This window comes from Panicum virgatum, chromosome 3K, assembly GCF_016808335.1.
Source record: "Panicum virgatum strain AP13 chromosome 3K, P.virgatum_v5, whole genome shotgun sequence".
Taxonomy (NCBI): domain Eukaryota; kingdom Viridiplantae; phylum Streptophyta; class Magnoliopsida; order Poales; family Poaceae; genus Panicum; species Panicum virgatum.
In genome coordinates this window covers 43,051,089-43,070,827 of record NC_053138.1, presented here as the reverse complement: position 1 = coordinate 43,070,827, position 19,739 = coordinate 43,051,089, and the positions used below count along the sequence as shown (strand labels likewise).

At 44.4% G+C, this 19,739-nt stretch overlaps 1 protein-coding gene across 1 annotated transcript; it reads left to right on the top strand.

Moving 5' to 3' along the window:
- Positions 1-9,910: 9,910 nt before the first annotated feature.
- On the top strand, positions 9,911-12,037 carry LOC120699234 (tryptamine 5-hydroxylase-like). Its single transcript, XM_039983146.1, has 2 exons — positions 9,911-10,928; positions 11,133-12,037. The coding sequence occupies exons 1-2, from the start codon at positions 10,026-10,028 to the stop codon at positions 11,781-11,783; spliced, it is 1,554 nt and encodes a 517-aa protein (XP_039839080.1). The 5' UTR covers positions 9,911-10,025; the 3' UTR covers positions 11,784-12,037.
- The last annotated feature ends 7,702 nt before the right edge of the window (positions 12,038-19,739 follow it).

The following is a 19,739-nucleotide window of genomic DNA, read 5'->3' as shown; positions in this document are numbered from 1 at the left end:
ATCCGCTGTGCAGCATGATGGCCGACGCCAGCTGACACCACCTGACACCGCCCGATTCCCGCCCGTGCTATGGAGTAGTTGGCGACCCTTCGGGTGGTTGGGCCGTCGCTCCAGTCCGCCGAGGGCGGTCTCGAACGAGGCGGAGATTGCTCCTGCGCCGAGGCCCCGTAGAGGGCTCGACTAAGGGAGCCTCAAGCGAGGCGGAGTCCGTCCTCGCATTGAGAGGCCCCAATGGGCGACCCTTGATCGAGTCAGAGATTGCCTTTGCTTCGAGGATCCTCGGCAGGGGCCCTCGAGCGAGGCGGAGATTTCATCCACGGTCAGCGAGGCCTTAGGGGGGCCGTATCGTGGTGCTGGGCTGTGGGCCAAGCGCATCTTGGGCTTTCCGTACCTAAAGAGGCTTCAGGCGTCCGAGTTCGGGAAGGATCTGGCCAGGGTGCCGGATTATGTTTTGCGCGTGTTGAGGGTGTTTTAGCCCAGGGTTGGGGTGCCCCATAGTTATGGTACCCGACACAAGGTGACCGGAAGACACAGAAATGTCGACGATCCATATATCAAGAGTTTCTAATAAGACAATTGATGCGGGATTCTTGTAGACATGAGGACCAAAGCAAGGTTGAAGGAAGGATGTAGAAGGTGTTCAAAGCTTAGTCTTTTTTTTATGTCTTCCTTTCTTGTCTTTTGTGTTTCATGGTTGGAGACTTGGAGTCTAAGTACGCATGTAAGTTTCTGGCTTCGTGGCCAGATGTATTCTTTTGTGGTCGTAGACATTCACCTGTGAATGTTCAAGACCGGAGTTGTGTCCCTTAATTAAAAAAATCTACAACATCAAATTGGTTTTATTAAATTTACTATGAAATATATTGATTATATTCAAGGTTATGTAAGACGATATTAATTTTTTTTACCTCTGCCGGCCTCTCTGACACCACGAGGCACGAGCACAAACTAGGTAGAGTTACGGAGTCTGGTTATTGTTGTATCAAAAAAACGGTGGGCTCCAATCCAACACTAGATAGATCATAGATGCCCGGCATGTGTTACTCGCAAAAAAAAAAATAGATGCCCGGCATGTGGCTGTCAACCCATTAACGTCGCACATGCATGCAACGTGCCGGAGCTGACCGGCAGCGCGCCGGTCACCCTGACCCTGCACCTGTACTGCGTGTAATATAAAAATATAACTGACAGTAATTAATAGAGTATAAACTTCATCAGGCTCAGGAAAAGAGAGTAAAACTGCTATAGTATATATGTAGTTGCTACCCGTGCGAACCGTAGCCTGACAGATCGAGGCCAGGCCGGCCGGTAGTGTGGACTGGCCGTGGGAAAGGCATCGGTTCGTCGCAATGCGCGGCACGACGCCGGCCGGTCATCCCCATCAGTCCATCACCAGGTCGCGGGCGTGGCGCGGAACAGAACCGATCGAGAAGAGCGCGAGACGCCTGGTCAAGTCGGGCGCTGTACTACGAGACGAGATCAACGATCCGCTGCGCGCGCCGGCAACCGACATGCATGTGTTTGCGCCACTCCCGTTGGCAGACCAGGCCAGCTGGTAAACCGGCGCGACGGCGACGCCGTTCCGCGCGGACAAGTAAGCAAGCTGGTAAACCGGCGGCGCTTGCAAGTCGCAACCCTGCCCCTGCTCATGGGACACGACGCCGAGGCGTCCCAAGCCATGCGCCCCAAACAGGGGAATACAAACAAATTAAAGTAAAGCCTAGCTACTTTTGCCAATACAGTATAAGCGGATAAGTCGTTGCGCCTTCACCAACACATACAGAAAAAGGAGATCGGTGCCGCGTAGAGAGAACAATATATAGTATATTATTTGAGAATATCATTCATCAATTCCCATTTGTCTCGCCATGCAGAATCTCCATTTCTAGCTAGCTAGGATGCTCCTTAACCGGCCGGCCTGCATGCTTTCTAATTTGCATTATATTTGTTGGCTCATCAGCGCAACACAAAACCCCCGGCTCTGGGGTAAGCTATAACTACGCTTTTCGTCGTATCGACCTGGTCGCTTTATGCTTAGTTAATAGTTACCCATAACGAATTAATCAAGTACAGGGTTTGTTGGGCGACTTGTTCCCTGCTTCCTAAAATAGGATGATATGGCTTGTAAGGTACACCGTATTTTCTTCTTCCTAAAACAATGATACGTAGCTCTCCTGCGATTTCGAGAAAAAAGTTCAAATAATGGAGATTTTATTTTCGCGAAGCATGCATGCTGCTTGCTAATTTGTTCCAACTCCTTGTGTGTTTCTTTCCGTTGAAAAATTTTCCATGGGAGTTTGTCATCACCTGTAGACATACTATGTTGGGACCGGATCCCCAGCATACCCACTTCTCGGTACCATTCCTGAGCTGGGGTCCACGTCTTCCCAGAAATCCATTCACGTAGCTTCGTCTGCATTCCGTACAAATGTTGCAAAAGTGTGTTTCTCTTCAACAGGTGCATCACTTCTCCAAAACGTAATGTTTTGATATGATGACCGGATCAGATCATCAGAGGTAATAAGGAATTAAGACACGACGTCTGTAGCAGCCGACATATCGCTGAAAGGACGACCAAGGATTTCAAGACCGGAATGCATATGATTTGTTCAAAAACAGACAAAAGCTATAGGAATCCAGCATGCATGACGTATAGCCGCACGTAATGAGTTTGTTACCGTTGACAGTTCTTTTCTATGCATGGGTGCTACGTCACTTGAATATTTCCCCACATAGAAGCATGTCAGAATTTTCATTCTCGGATATAGTGCTCGCTCCAAGGATCAGCTTCTATTCAAGGAAATATTGGCGCGACTAATAGGAATATGATTTAAAACGATGCTCATACATCGACTTAAATTGGTTGATAGTATTTGGGCGAGCTCTCACAATTCATACTCCCACTGTTCCAAATTATAGGTCATTTTGGATATAATTCTTAGAGATCTTTTACAGTGTACAATACTACTACTTGGTAGTATGTACTATAGATGAGATCTAACCGTCCATTAAAAAAGGTAAGAATAGTCATTAGTAGCTTAATATTAATTAAATATAACTTTTAGATTTTTTTTGCATTTTAGCCCAACCTCCCCCTCGTGCAGTCCATTCGAGCGTAGCAACCCCCCCCCCAACCCCCCTCCTCTCCCCCTCCTGCATTCCCTTCTCGTCGCCACTGGCTGAGGGTCCAGGCCGTCGCCTCTCCTCATCACCGCCGTCCGAGGGCTCCTTCAGCGGTCGAGGACCCCCCCCCCACTCGCCCTCGTGCATTCCCCTTCTAGGCCGCCGTCTGTCCTTGCTGCGACCGAGCAGGGGACCGAGCCGATTGCCTAGTGGCGAGCAACGACGGGTCCGCAGGCCGACTCCCCAGCGGTGGCGAGCCGATGTCCGCCCTACTCCCATGGACCTTGTGTCGGGTGCGAGAAGCACCTCTGGGGCCGATCCGCCGCCACGGATCCCTACTCGGCGGCTAGCGTCAGCCCTGGGGGTGAGCCACTGCCCGCCCTCCTCCGAGGGGCGCCTCCATGGTGCGGAGCGAAGAGTCGCCGGCCATGAAACCCTAGGCGCCGAGCTCGTGAGATAGGGGAACGGGATAGAGAAGAAATGAACGAGACTACTTAGATATACTACCCCATACTACGGATCAATATTTTAGCGATATAGATAAATCTCAACCTTCTCAGACAGTAGTATATGGTCATATTGTGCACCGTAAAAGTGCTCAATTTTTATTATATATATGCATCTAGATATACTCTATGTGTAGATACATAGCAAAACTATATATCTAGATTTGCTAAAATGACCTATAATTTGGAGTGGAGGGAGTAGTATCGTTTGAGCAACAACATAGGGCAAACTCAATTTGATGCTTTCATGCCTATTTGCTGGTAAAAAAAAAAATCGTCTGATGAGTCCTCTAGGCCTTATCAGTGGAGAGGCCGGGTTCGATTGTTGACTGCGGACAACTTTCAAATGAACGTCAGCTAGAGCTTTCCCGTGAACGTCAATGAAGTCTTGCTTCAAAACTTCCTCAAATAAGTTCCTTGCGATATTTCCTCTTAAAAGCAGTTTCAACGAACAAGTTTTTAAAAATTTATTTGAATAAATTTTTGCATTATTGGTGGTGATTTTTCTTCTAAGAAGATTTGATAGAAACCATTTTAGGAGACGTGTGCTATAGTAAACTCTATGTATACACTACTACAGAACTGGCCATAGCAAACGGGCTATCACCGCTGGTTCATTCCAAACCGTTGGTGATGCCTCATCACCGCCGGGTCCAAAGTTGGTGGCCGTAGTGGCCGTTGGAACCGGCGGTGATGTCAGTCATCACCGCCGGTTGGTTACACGAACCGGCGGTGATGATGTCGCCGACCATCACCGCCGGTTGGTAACACGAGCCGGCGGTGATGATGGTCATCACCGCCGGCTCGTATTACCAACAGGCAGTGATGAGTCTGTACAGTATAAAACTCCAACCCCTTCTTCCTCCCACCAGTCTTCTTCTCCAACCCGACGGCCACACCTCTCTCTTCCATTGTTGCGGCCGGATTTTGCCAAAATTCTCAAGAAACCTTGCCATTCTTGATGTATTGACTCTACCAACTTGTTCTGAGGTTAGTAGTCATCAACTCATTGGCTTTGTACCCATTTTTTTATTACTCTTGCATTTCGTGATGAATTAATCATGGAGAGCTTTTTTCTCCATTTTAGAACCATTTGTCATCATGGGGGCTCCTTTTTTTGTTGTGTAAGTGCACCAACTTGTGCTAGGTTAGTGGCTAGCAATCCATTGTACAAGACTCATCATGATTCGTGGCTAGCTCTTTTATCTTAGGATTAACCTTACATTTTTTGATGAATTGATCATGGATAGTATCTTTTTTCTTGAACGCTCATCATGAGGGTTTCTCTTTTTGGTTGTTTGAATGCAATAATTTAGTGGTAAGCAATCCATTAGATTCATACCATTTATCTTAGGATTGTGAATTTTGTGATGAATTGATCATCAAGAGTCTCTTTTTCTTCACTTTAGAGGGTATTTTTAATTGTGATAATATTTTTATTAAATTGATATTATTACATGTTTTTCGTGCATAGATGAATCGAGGATGGATGTACGGTATGAAGGCTGGAAATTTGGAATTTGTCGATGGTGTTGACTCGTTTGTGCGGACCGCCAAGGCATACAAAAACCTTAGAGATGATGGCTACGTGTATTGTCCATGCATTGATTGCAAAAATCAGAAGCAATTTGGCAATGTTGAGCAGATCCGCTTCCATTTGTTGTTTAGGGGTTTTATGCCCAACTATCAAGTTTGGAACAAACACGGTGAGGATGGTAAGAACGAACCTACCCAAGTCTCAATGCACTCCGTCCATGAGGACAGGCATGAAACAGTGGAGGAAACAACTAACCCAGAAATAGTAGAGGAAACTGGACATGAAAGCGTAAATGAAACCATGCAGGAAACATTAGTTGCTGATGATGTTGTGGATGCACTAAACCAGATGATACGTGATGGGGAACCGGATTTTCTTGACGAAAAGAATCTGAAGAAGTTGGAGCAGATGAGGATAGATGCAAGAACACCACTTTACCCAAGTTGCAGCGTGTCTAAATTTGAAGCAAACCTGATGCTATTGGAGATGAAGTCTAGTAATAGTTTGTCAGACAAGGGATTTGATGATTTGTTAAGCTTATTGCAGAAGTTGCTGCCAAGCCCTAACGTGTTGCCTGAAAACACATACCAGACGAAGCAAATGATTTGCCCAATGGGACTGGAGGTACAAAAGATCCATGCATGCCCTAAGGATTGCATCTTGTATCACGGCAAATATGAAGACTTGGATGCTTGTCCAGTGTGCTCAGCTTCACAGTAAAAATGTCCTGAATCGGCATTGTCAATGAAAGGTGACCGCAACAAACGACCACCTGCCAAGGTCGTCTGGTATTTTCCTATCATTCCTCGTTTGAAACGGTTGTTTGCAAACGCGAAGACTGCCAAGCTGATGAGGTGGCATGCCGAAGATCGACTCGTTGATGGGAATCTCAGACACCCTGCAGATGGTTCACAGTTGTGAGCTATCAACTACAAATACAAGAATCGGTTTGCAAAGGAAATAAGAAACATAAGATTCAGTTTGAGTACGGATGGGATGTGTCCTTTTAACATGGTGAGCAGCAAACACAGTACGTGGCCTGTAACCCTTTGCATATATAACATTCCTCCTTGGTTGTGTATGAAGCGGACCTACATCATGATGCCATTACTAATCCAAGGGCCAAAACAACCTGGAAATGATATCGATGTGTATTTGGAACCACTGGTGGATGATCTAATGAAGTTGTGGAACGATGGTGTTAAGGTGTGGGATGAGTACAAGCGAGAACACTTCACTTTGAAGGCAATGTTGTTTGTAACAATCACATACCTTCCCGGCCTTGGTAGCTTAGCAGGCCAAGTAACGAAGGGTTACAAGGGATGTGTGGTTTGTTTGGATGATACCGACGCAAGATGGTTGAAGAATAGCAACAAAATGGTTTACATGGGTCATCGTAGGTTCCTTCCAAAGGCTCACCCATATTGCCGGAACAAGAAATCCTTTGATGGTACAAGGGATGAACGTTTACCTCTCAAGTTTCTAGATGGGAAGGAGATATACAAGAAGGTTAGTAAACTAAGAGTTGTACTAGGAAAGGGCAAAGGAAGTGTACCGGCTCCAGCTGATTCGTTGTGGAAAAGAAATTCCTTATTCTGGAGACTCCCTTATTGGCAGGACTTGATTGTTCGTCACACACTTGATGGCATGCATCTAACTAAAAATGTTACCGAGAGCACGCTCGGAACATTAATGGCCATGAAAGGTAAAGGAAAAGACTCACTTGAAACTCGACAGGACCTGCAAGATATGAATGTCAGAAGTGAGCTGCATCCAATTACTCAACATGATGGGAAGACGAAGCTTCCGGTTGCATCTTGGACCTTGGATAAAATTGAGAAAAGGAAAATTTGTAGCTTCTTCCACGAACTCAAAGTGCCAACGGGCTACTCATCAAACATCAGAAGGCTTGCGAACATGAAGGAGTTAAAGTTCAACATGAGCTGCATGAAGGCCCATGGCTGCCATGTCATTATGACACAGTTGCTCCCAGTTGCTCTGAGGGGCGTGCTTCCCGTGAAGGTCAGAGATCTGAACATAAAGTTGTGCTCATTCTTCAACGCAATCTCACACAAGGTCATAGACCCAAACACACTTGACAAGCTGCAAGCAGACCTGATTCACACAATTAATCGGCTCGAGATGCATTTTCCACCAACTTTCTTTGATATATCGGTGCATCTTATCACTCACCTTGTTGCCCAGATAAAAGCTCTTGGTCCAATCTTCTTGCATTAGATGTTTCCTTTCGAGAGGTTGATGAGTGTTCTAAGAAAATATGTTCGGAATAGATATCGTCCAGAAGGGTGCATGGTTAATGGATGGTCTACAGAGGAGGCAGTTGAGTTCTGCACATACTACCTGGATCTTAATAGAATTGGAGTTCCAGTATCTCGTCATGAGGGAAGGCGGGGGGCAGAGGTATGATTGGTGAGCAATCAGTTCGTATCGATGACCTGGCTACTTTTAATCAGGAACATTTCACCGTTCTGCAGCAGTCATCTGTAGTCTCACCTTATATTGAAATGCACAAGAGAGAACTACAAGGTAAATATCGCGGTAGGTCAGAAGCATGGCTCACAAAACAACATAAAGAGGAGTTTGGAAGCTGGTTACTACTTAAATTATCTGGTGTCGATACCGGCAATGCTCAACTAGATCTTTTGGCCATCGGTCCATCTAGTACGGTCCTAAAGTTCCAAGGATATGAGATAAATGCATACACATTTTACACTAGAAAACCAGATGAGAAAAGCACCAACCAAAATAGTGGTGTCCGTATCGATGCTTACAACGACAATCGTCAATTGGAGACATATTATGGGTTCATAGAAGAGATATGGGAGCTAGAGTACGGACCACTAAAAATCCCTCTTTTTCGGTGCCAGTGGATCAAGCTTCCTAAGGGTGTGTTCACGGACAATGTATAATATCTTATGGTTCAATTTTGCTACAATAATTATATATTATATATGCTATACAAATATTGTAATATTGATATTTGAATATATTTTTTTAGTGGAAAAATAGTCATCACCGCCGGTTCTAAACAACGGTTTTTGAACCGGCGGTGATGCGCCCCCCATCACCGCCGGTTCTAGAACCGGCAGTGATAGCCCCTCTCATCACCAACGACATAAATCCAACGCCTCCCGAACCGTTGGTGATACTCATTATGAACAGACGGTGATGGGGGCGCTGGAGTAGTGATAGCACGTAGGAGTAACATGGGTAGAACAAATGCGTGGGGATCTTAACTGCTCCAGTCCTTGTTTCTATTATATTTGTAGATCTCTAAATACAGTAGATCTAAAAATTTATATATTAATAATCGGGTAGTATACTGCTACATCATGAAGTACAAACACATTCTTAGCACAAGCTTAATGCTGAACAGAAAGGAGTTATCTTAAATTCATATATTTTTTTTAAACACCGGCAGAAACACTGCCAAATCATTTAAGGAGGAGAACTTAAATTCATATATTGGGGTCAGATGCACGAGGACACCGTGCTCTCTCAGCATCTCCGCATGTGCGTGAAGTGGCGTTGAGTACAGCTGCATTCAATTGTTAAGTAATTGGTGGGGGCTTATATTCTGACTCCTGTATGTTTGAAAAACGATTTTTTGTACTATTTAGGGCCTGTATGGCCCTGTTTAGTTCCCTGCACCGGGGAGTACTAGAAAATTTTGACCGCTAATTACGATGTCAAACAAAGCCAGTTGCCAAAATCAACTCCAGAACTCCTGCACTAAAAATCCTGAAGAATCTAATAAGGCCTTTGACCGCGTGATAAGAGGATGGTTACTATAGCATCACTGTAGCCAATCATTGATTAATTACTGGCATTAGATTCGTCGCGAAAAGTTATACCCATCCCTGAAAAAATTTCACAAATAGACTTCATTTAGCACTCCATGCATGCAAGATTCCTTTCTCGGCTTGTGTGCATTAGGAACCTCTAGTGCCAACCAAACAAGGTCATATGCTTGAGCTTTGGCTCAATGAAGCTCAAACAACATACTTTTCGTACCTTCTGGAAAGCTGAAAAATCTCAGAAAAACTGAGTTTATATGGAAAGCTAGAAGTCTCAGTTTTATGCGCTATTCGTAGCTTTTGTATCACATAAAGCTAAACACATCTTCTAAGAGCTAGTATTGAATTTTTAGAAAAAAAAGCAGTTTTCAGAAAAGCTCAAAAATTGCAGCTCAAACAAACAAACTCTAATGGAGGGAGTAGTGCTAAACTTTTTTTTATCATTGGATCACTAGCTTGAAATATATAGAGAACAATGATCCAAATGTCATTTATAGGGGTGGGTCATCACATCACCCGCCACTAAATTTAGGAGCGGGTGAGGGGTGACCCGCCCCTACAAATGCATTTTAAAGGTGGGTCAGTTACTACAGTAATCGAGCACTATTTGTAGGAACGGTTAAAATTTTAGTTCGTCTCTAAAGAAAAATCGAGACGTTTCTACAAATTATTTTTGTAGCAATGACCGTTGACTACTAGTGTGTGTAATTTTTCAACTCGATCTCTCTTGCCAACTGTTCAGAGAGCCCAATGGTTTCAGACACCTTGTTTCTCGAGCGGATCAAGTAGAAAAACCGCATCACCACGCAACTCTTGTCTCGCACCCCGTCTATTGATCTCATTCTCAACTCCTCACCTACCACCACCACGTCAACCGTGTAGATCGATCAGATTTGCATATATATAAACACCCCGCGCTCGCCATAGGTTGTATACTATCTGCTAGCGGCGCACACACAAAGCAGAGCCAAGAGCTGTATACTATCTGCTAGCGGCGCACACACAAAGCAACAATCCTTGTTGATCGGCGACGCGCCCGCCATGGAGCTCAACCTCGTGTCGTGGGGGTCGCTCCTCCTCCTCGCGCTCTCCGCCGCCTACGTCTACTGCACGACGCGGAGCCGGTCGCCGCAGCGGCTGCCGCCGTCCCCGCCGGGGTGGCCGGTGATCGGGCACCTGCACCTGCTGTCCGGCGGGATGCCGCACCACGTCATGACCGACCTGGCGCGGGCCATGCGCGCGCCGCTGCTCGGGCTGCGCATGGGCAGCGTGCGCGCCGTGGTGATCTGCAAGCCGGACCTGGCCCGCGCCGCGCTCACCACCAACGACGCCGCGCTCGCGTCGCGGCCGCACCTGCTGTCGGGCCAGTTCCTGTCCTTCGGCTGCTCCGACGTCACGTTCGCGCCCGCGGGCGCCTACCACCGCATGGCGCGCCGGGTGGTCGTCTCCGAGCTCCTCTCGGCGCGCCGGGTGGCGACGTACGGCGCCGTCCGGGTCAAGGAGCTCCGCCGCCTCCTCGCGCACCTCACCAAGAACACCTCCCCGGACCGGCCCCTGGACCTCAGCGAGTGCTTCCTCAACCTGGCCAACGACGTGCTCTGCCGCGTCGCCTTCGGCCGCCGCTTCCCGCACGGCAAGGGGGACAAGCTCGGCGCCGTGCTCGCCGAGGCGCAGGACCTTTTCGCCGGCTTCACCATCGGAGACTTCTTCCCGGAGCTCGAGCCCGTCGCCAGCACCGTCACCGGCCTCCGCCGCCGGCTCAAGAGCTGCCTGGCCGACCTCCGCGAGGTCTGCGACGAGATCGTCGACGAGCACCTCAGCGGCAAGCGCCCGCACATCCCCGGCGACCGCGACGAGGACTTCGTCGACGTCCTCCTCCGAGTCCAGAAGTCCCCCGACCTCGAGGTCCCACTCACCGATGACAACCTCAAGGCCCTCGTCCTGGTACGCCCGCCTCTCTTCTAGTAGCTTATTCATGTGCAGTGCAGTTTCTTTTTCATAGTACACATCTGACACTGACCCGTATACAAATCAACGTATATTTATATTACATACAACAAATTTTGAGAATTTAATCTTCAATCATTTTGCATTCATCTCCTATCAGCATCACTAAACACATGCCTGTGGCCTTCCATTAATCTGCAGGACATGTTCGTCGCCGGCACGGACACGACGTTCGCGACGCTGGAGTGGGTGATGACGGAGCTGGTCCGGCACCCCCGCATCCTCAAGAAGGCGCAGGACGAGGTGCGGCGCGTCGTCGGCGGCAAGGGCCGCGTGGAGGAGGCGGACCTCGGCGAGCTCCACTACATGCGCGCCATCATCAAGGAGACGTTCCGGCTCCACCCGGCCGTCCCGCTGCTGGTGCCGCGGGAGTCCGTGGCCCCCTGCACGCTCGGCGGCTACGACATCCCGGCCAAGACCCGCGTCTTCATCAACACCTTCGCCATGGGCCGGGACCCGGAGATCTGGGAGAACCCGCTCGAGTACTCGCCGGAGCGCTTCGAGAATGGCGGCGGCGAGATCGACCTCAAGGACCCGGACTTCAAGCTGCTCCCGTTCGGCGGCGGCCGGAGGGGCTGCCCTGGCTACACCTTCGCGCTCGCCACTGTGCAGGTGTCGCTGGCCAGCCTGCTGTACCACTTCGAGTGGGCGCTGCCGGCCGGCGTGCGCGCCGAGGACGTCAACCTCGACGAGGCCTTCGGCCTCGCCACCAGGAAGAAGGAGCCGCTGGTCGTGGTCGTCAGGAAGCGCGAGGGGTACGAGTTTAAGGGGGAGGAGCTCAACGAGGTTTAAGATTAATTATTATTTTAATGGTTCAGGTCTTTGTTCTTATTAATTAGTGCAATTGTGCAAACAAGTGTCATGTCTTGGGAGTGGTCGCCATTAACCTTTTGTAGAGTACATGAGAGTAGTCGTGGTCACGTAGCAGGCAAGGGACGACCAATACAACAAGGAACCTTGCTTGTAAAACAATTTCTATTGTAACACTTCGGTTGGTTGGTGACCTGGTGGGCAATAATAAAGACCATTTCTTTCTTTCTACAGAATATACACTCTAGGCATCTTATTTTTCCTAATTTATGTTTCAAAAATGAACTAGTATAGAAAATATATGCCATGCCACAAAATTACAACCAAATTTGAAAAAGTTGTCTTCTCCACCGCACCAGTACTCGTTTCCCATAGGCTAGTGATCGAAAAGGGGACACACAGAACTAAGCATGGCATAGACAAAAACCACAATCACATATGGATCCATAGAACCACTTAAGGCCCTGATTGATTTCTCTTAAGTCACCTACTTGTAAGCTGAAAAGTGAAATAAGTGACTTATTTTATCAAACAGCAGTAACTTATTAAGTCATGGAACTTATAAGCCATAAGTTGATCCACCCCTTCTTAAAACTTATAAGTCACTCTTTTCTTCTTTTTGCGTGGGACCCACACTTAAAGCCATAAGAGAAGGAGAGAAGGTGGGGTAAAGCAGGATCTTTAATGAGCTTATAAAGAAATTGGTGAGGCCACCCCCAAAGCATGATCGAGATCATCGGTTCCATAAAGATGGGTCGTTAAGAAAATTTTAGTTCACTACGTAAAAAATGACCTATAGTGACGTGAATAAAGATGACATGTTATTGTTGTACGTCATCTTTGTTATCTGAGTGACGCGCGAAGATGATGCACGTCACTTTTTAACTCTTGGTGGCCTCTCTAAAATGTTGCCCGTCACCTTTGTAATGACATAGGTGGCATGCAACATCAAATCACGTCACCTTTGTTATAGGTGACGGGCCACATTTATGGCCCGTCACCTATAAATTTGATATAGGTGACGGGCAACATTAAATTACGTCACCTATAATATTAATATAGGTGATGGACTTTGATAAGTAAAAGGTGACGGGCAACATCAAAGCGCGTCACCTTTGTGATGACATAGGTGATGTGCAACATCAAGGCGAATCATCTTTGTGGCTTTATTAATATTTGAACATGAGATTTTTGAAAAATTCAAATTGTCTCAAATCAAAAAATGGTCTATACAAAATTGTAGCCTCAACCAGATCTACAACTTTGTAGTTTAAAATTTTTTCAGTTGAGGTTGTTTTGGCACCCAAATATTAGTTTAAATTTGGAATTTCAAATTTTAAAATTTTCAAATGACATCAGATGAAAAAAAAGTATATACGAAAGTTGTAGCTCGCCACCAGATCTACAACTTTGTAGTTGAAAAGTTTTTCATTAAGATTGTTATAGCTGTGAAACAAGTTATATAAGATATTAGAAAGTGATGATAAAATAAAAATATCTCATTGTTGGTCATATGTGATGATGTAGCCCAGTGGTAGGGCTGAGGTTCTGGGTTCGAATCCTGATAACGCCGGAAAAAATCGCACGCGCGCATATTTGCGCAAAAAATCACGCAACTTGCGACTTAAGCATTGAAACAAGAAAAGTAACAATACTTAAGCATTTTGATTGTTCCATGCCCTTCTCTATGCAATTATTTCTTAGATTTGATATTGCTCTAGTTAAATGAATTTTACTACAATCTAAACAAACAATATTTTTGGGACAAAATTTGAAGGCTAGAAAATATATCTAAGGTGCTGCATCAAAGAAACCACTAAATATAATAGCTATGGGTCAACATTAGAAGATCCACCGTCACCAGTAATGTTAGTAAAGGCAAGAAAAGTATAGTTTGATTTGATGAAAACCTATTAGAAGATCCACCGTAACCAGAATATAGTTTTGTTTGTGAAAATTTAAATAATATCCTCCCCATGGACTGTGGAGCACCAGAAGTGGCGGTATCAGCAAAAAAGACATGTAGTTTAGTAGTTACAAGAGCCTTACTAGCACATTAGGTCCTGGGTTTGACTTCTCGTAGGTGTGAATATTCTAGAATTTAATAATTCTAAGATTTAATAACGTTGTGCTTTCAGTGGTAGACAAATATCACACCCGGTTTTCAAAAAGAAAACCGAATGCATAACTATATGTATGCCAGGATCAAGTTTCATACATATAGTGACGTCATAATAGAATAATGAGCAACAATATCACGTAAAAGAAACTTACATCGACTAAGAGACCATCAGAGATACACAGTTTCTCCTGGAAATGAAGGATCCACACTTCACCGGCTATCGACCGGGGGTTGCATACGCCTAGAACTCAACAGCATCTTCAGCTTCATTGCAACTTTTTTCTCTAAGCAGTGTTGGTATAGCAAGGGCGAGCACATGTCGTACTCAGCATGTATATTGGAAATAAATGACATGCAAAGCTTAAAGCAAGGATAAAGGCTGGCTAAATAAAGCGGTAAGCATTTTAAATAACAGTTGAGCATTAACACTAATTATTAATCATGTATGAACCAACCCATATTTATGGAAAAAAGTAAATATCTGAATAAACAAATAATTTGGAACAATAAAATATCTGAAATTAATCAATAATTTTTATTAAGTAGATATGTGAGGGTCCGAACCGCTTTTGACCGTAAGCACCACTAATATATCAGTCTCTAAATAGTTCCCTCGACGCTGTAAGCGCGCACGCAAGATGGCCGTGGCGGCGCTCGCATGCTGCACGCAAAGGCCACGAAGGCATGTTGGCCTCACGGGCTGTGGGTGGGGCCCATGGAGAGGCAACCCAAAACAAAAGAATTGAAAAGGAAGATTGGGCCGGCGGAGGAAAAAAAATAAAGGGAGTAAAGAAAGGATGGCGAGAGAAAGAAAAGGAAATTATAAAGAAAAGAAAGTTAATTCTTTTCTTCATCCAGGAAAAATAAATAAGTCGTGTTAATTTTACCCCAACAATTTGGGGAAAAATTCACACAGAATATTTAGGACACAAAAAGCTCAAATAAAATATTTGGAGCTCGTGAAAAGAATAGCAGAACTTTCCACTAAACAGACTTAGCTCCGGGAAAAATGAGAATAAATGCCACAAAATTCCGAAAAATTCTCAAAATATGTAGAAGATCGAAAATTTTATTCAGAAAGATATTCACAACCCAAAATTGAAATTTTGGGGTGTGACAGATATTCACAACCCAAAATTAAAATTTTGGGGTGTGACAGCAAACATCGACAGCGAGACACCTATGGTGATTTCGACAATTTCAAAGATTTATCGGCTCAGTATTCAAAAGTGCTCATATGAGTAGGGTTTGCATCCATGTGTTCATAGGGTGAGTGTGATTGTGTTGAGAGTATCTTAGTTGCAATGTGTAATAGAGAAAAAAGAGGGTGACACTATTGTCTGAAGGCGACAACGTTACTCGTCCTGCCATGTACATCATATTTTGGTAAGTTACATGGTAGTTTTTAAGTTGTTGACTTGGTCATGCTTTAAAGAGAATACATTCTGTAATTGCACTAGGCAAAAATAAAATTTCAGTTTTGATATTCAGGCCCTGTTTAGTTGGTGAAAAGTTGGTGATTTTGGTACTATAGCACATTTTGTTGTTACTTGACAAATAATGCCCAATCATGGACTAATTAGGCTTAAAAGATTCATCTCGTTCTAATTAGTTAGACTGTATAATTAGTTATTTTTTTCAACTGCATTTAATGCTCCATGCATGTGTCCGAACATTTAATGTGACAGATATTGTATAAAATTATTTGGGAACTAAACAGGGCTCATTAGATTCGTCACGAAAAGTTACACATATCCTTGAAGAGATTTTGCAAATATACTTTATTAGTACTTCATGCAACGTGAGATTCTCTTCTCAGCTTGTGTGTTCTAGGAATTCTACATATTTACCAAACAAGGCCTAAGGTAGTTGGTGTTGATCCTAGCGGGCATTAGGCTAGCCAATAGAAAATAAGTTGTTCAAACACGCATCCAGATTCACTGTTAATGAAAAGGGATATTTGTCTCTTGGACACTAGGTTATTGTAGTTTGCCTCTAAAACAGCTTTCTATTCGATTTTTGCTTTCGAACACTATGAATCTTTTGTTTCGTTTACAGGCGCTGGAAGGGAAGGAGAAGACCACTATGGCCCGGCTTCATTATTTTGTAAATTCCCACGAAAATCTAAAACAAGACCCACATGCGTGGCATGGGCATACAACACGGCATCATTGTATAAAGTTTCAGGACGGGGTATAGTTTCTGGCTTTCTGCTTGGAGAATTCAGGAGGTGTACAGCTGAGGGCATACTGGTCTGTTCCCCTTCTCTAGTGTCCTAGAGAAAACTACATATTTATATTGTTTCCTACTGCTAAAAACAGATGTACCTGCACTCTAGAGACAAAGGTGCACTCTATATTTGGATCTCCTCTAGACAAATTTTCCTCAAATTAAATAATTATGTTTATTTGAATACTGTGTTTTTGACGTAAGCTGAATTCATAAGCGCCAAAATCCCAAAACATTAATAGTACCTTGGTCTTATCTTATACTCCTTGGTCCCAAATTATTAGTTATATTAGCTTTTCTAGATTCATTTTTAGGCTTTGCTTATTGAAACCACTATCTTTAGCTTTCAGTCTCCTCAGACCTCAGTTGAAACGACGGCTCTTTTGGTTGCCCTTAATTTTGGTTTTGCTCAAGTCACAATCAAAATGGGTCGTATGACTGCCACCTCTACCTGCACTGGAGTTTTTCTTGCGGCGATATCGTCAGTGACTGGTCCCTTTATATATGATTAGACAGGTGTGAAGTGGTTGCCACTAATCTTCTGCGTGGTGTCCATGCTCGTTGACCCGCTTACATGGGTAGTGTGTGGTTGGATCTGTACGAATGATAGGCCAGTTCTGTCATACTGTTCGTCGGGTATACTCTTGCACTTTCGCTGCATCTCTGAGTTGCTCACGGAACCCAGGTGAGGCTTACCTGCTACATCTAAGGTTTAGTTTGGCAGATCTACCAGGCTGAATCCAGAAAAAGATCTGCTAAATAATTTTTCTAAAAAAAGTAATTTTATTATTGATTCTATGGAGCGATTATTTGAAATGAACTAAGAAGTTGGAAGCTGAAAAATTAACTTTTTCTGATTCACTCCTCGTATTGGATATATTTTTTATATTCAGCTAGTGAATCCATTCTTATAGAGAATCAGAATTAGGTAAAGCTCTACCAAACTGACCTTAAGATCTATCTTCACCGCAGCTGGCTTCTTGAACGAGTCTCTTTAACGGAATCTTTTATCTTTATGATGCTCCCACACACATATACCATGGTCAAAGAATGGGTTGCATGCGGCATCTCCTTAAATCGATGAGGAAATGCTCGATTTCCAAGATGAGTTCGCTATGCTTTCTAGCACCATCAGACTAGAAAAGTCGTGGAACCTGCTCTTGAAAATTTCATCTAACCTGTTCAGATAAAGGGCCTGTTACCATTGCATCGAGTTGATTTCTTATTGATCTGATATGATCACACATCTGGATGCGATGCCGATGCACGATAGAACCTTTTTTGATCGGTGGAGGAAATTCACTTACTTTGAAGAGTGGTACTGGCCGAGAAACCACACACTTGTCCTCTACCTTACGGTTTCATTTGCTTATGCCACCGTCCTGCTGCAAACGTTAAATGATAAAGCCTACTGATCCCCTTTGATGTCGTACCTGTTGAGAATTGTGTATGATTGTAAATGAACACAGATTTGAGACAGAAAATAGTGGAATTGGGCAGCCATTTTATTGATCATTAGGGAGGTATTTATAGATTACAACTGGAGTTTAAACTCTCTTTTCCCGCTCAACTTTACCACGACGCACGAACTCCAGTTCGTGGCTCGTTGCCCACGTCCTACAACGAACGTGGAGCTTGACTGTGAGCTAGTAGGCGGGAACGGTTTTGCCTTTTATGTATTTGAACAACGGGTGAGATCACCCTCTTCATTCTCAACAGTACCAACCATGGATGTTCCAGTGGTTACAGTGCGATAAAAAACGAGTGCAAAAATCAAAGAATAAAGATCTTAACTCTGAATTTGTGGACAGCTCTGCACACTTCCATCCACTTGTCCCTTCATTTCAGAGCCCATCAGACAGACAAGGTTGATTAAATGCAGAATACTACTGAAACAATATTGTCAGCATTTATTTATTGTATACAAACATGACACCACTACGGGAAAGGCCACGATTGCCGTGAGTCATAAACTTTGCCGTGAGCCTTATATTGGGCACACGGCAAACGTGGTCTTCGCTCTGTGCCAAAGATTAGACGCATGGCAAAACAGAGGCACACGGCAAACAATTTATTTGCCGTGTGCCTGTGACAACAACGCATGGCAAACATAAGCCGCTTGGCAAATTGTTGACTTTGCCGTGTACGTACTGATGAAACCCACGGCAAACCCAAAGCACACGGCAAATGTTTTGAAACCCACAACGGGAAAATGTTTTGCCGTGTGCCCAGCATGGACACTCGGCAAACAGAACCTTTTGCCGTGTGTTTTTCAATTTTGCCGTGAGTCTCGGCCCATGCACACGGCAAACTCCCTGGTCAAAAAGTTAAATTAGCAGCCCTAAATTTTTCAGAAATACACATGTAGTATATTGGCCTTGATGTTAACATCTGGTATTTTTCTAATTGCCTTTGCTATATTTAATCATTTAAATTGATTAACCACATTTCTTAGATTTAAGTCTAATTTGTACTGCTAGTGATTTGAACATTGTAGTAAAATTCATCTAAAAATCAAATTCATGTTGTTGAGTGTAAACTGAAGCCGTGTGTATGAATTCAGAGGCAATATGGACTACCCTTATCCCGAACCATAAATGGTAACATGAGGCCGAATCATTTTAAAATTTTATAAATAGCATATGAAGTGCAAAAATCCTAAAAATTCTCATGATACAATAATTTCATGTCATATGGTTATAGTAAAAAATTGAGTCGGTTTCTCGCTTGTTTGACGTGCACTCCTTACTAACCCAAGCATATCCAGAGAAGATTCATAGTGGTTAAGACTGAATCGTACGTATTGCAAGTCAAAGTGATGGTCGAATGGGGTTTTCAATTTTAAAATTGTTCTATATGCAATATCCTACTTAGATTCCTTAATGCAAAAATTTGGTCGTTTTTCGGATCCACTTATTAATTTTAAATTTTATTTTGCGGTTAAATCATATCATCTTAGTATACATTAAAATCGAGTTGTAACCACATGAAATAATGTTTTTTGGGAAAGAATCACACAACATGTAATGTTTATGCACTTTGGCCAAATAGACACTAAAGTTTGTTAAATCAAATTTGGTTAAACACACAATTGAAAATGATTTGGTTGATACAATTTGAAACACATGAAATAATAGAATTTTTTGGTTTGAATCATAAAACGTGAGTTGTTTAGTGTCTTTGGCAATGTATTTTCAAAGCTCATTCGATAAAATTTCATGAAACTTTTTTTGAAATTGAATTAGTTCACTGAAAATATGTTTTAACATAAAATTTATTTGCCGTGTGCCTAGAACAGGGGCACACGGCAAACACTGTATTTGCCGTGTGCCTTAGATCTAGGCTCTCGGCAAAGACCCCCGCCCACACACTTAGCCGTTGCGTCCGCCCCCCCACCACACACGCACACACACACACACATCGCCAGCTCGCCACCCTGCCGAGCCGCCGCGCACGCCCCACACCCACCCCGCCGTGCCGCCGCGCACGCCCTCCGCTGCCCTCGCCACCTCGCCCACCTTGCCGAGCCGCCGCGCGCAAACCACCCTAGCCACCACGCCGAGCCGGCGCCCCGCCGTGCCGCCGCC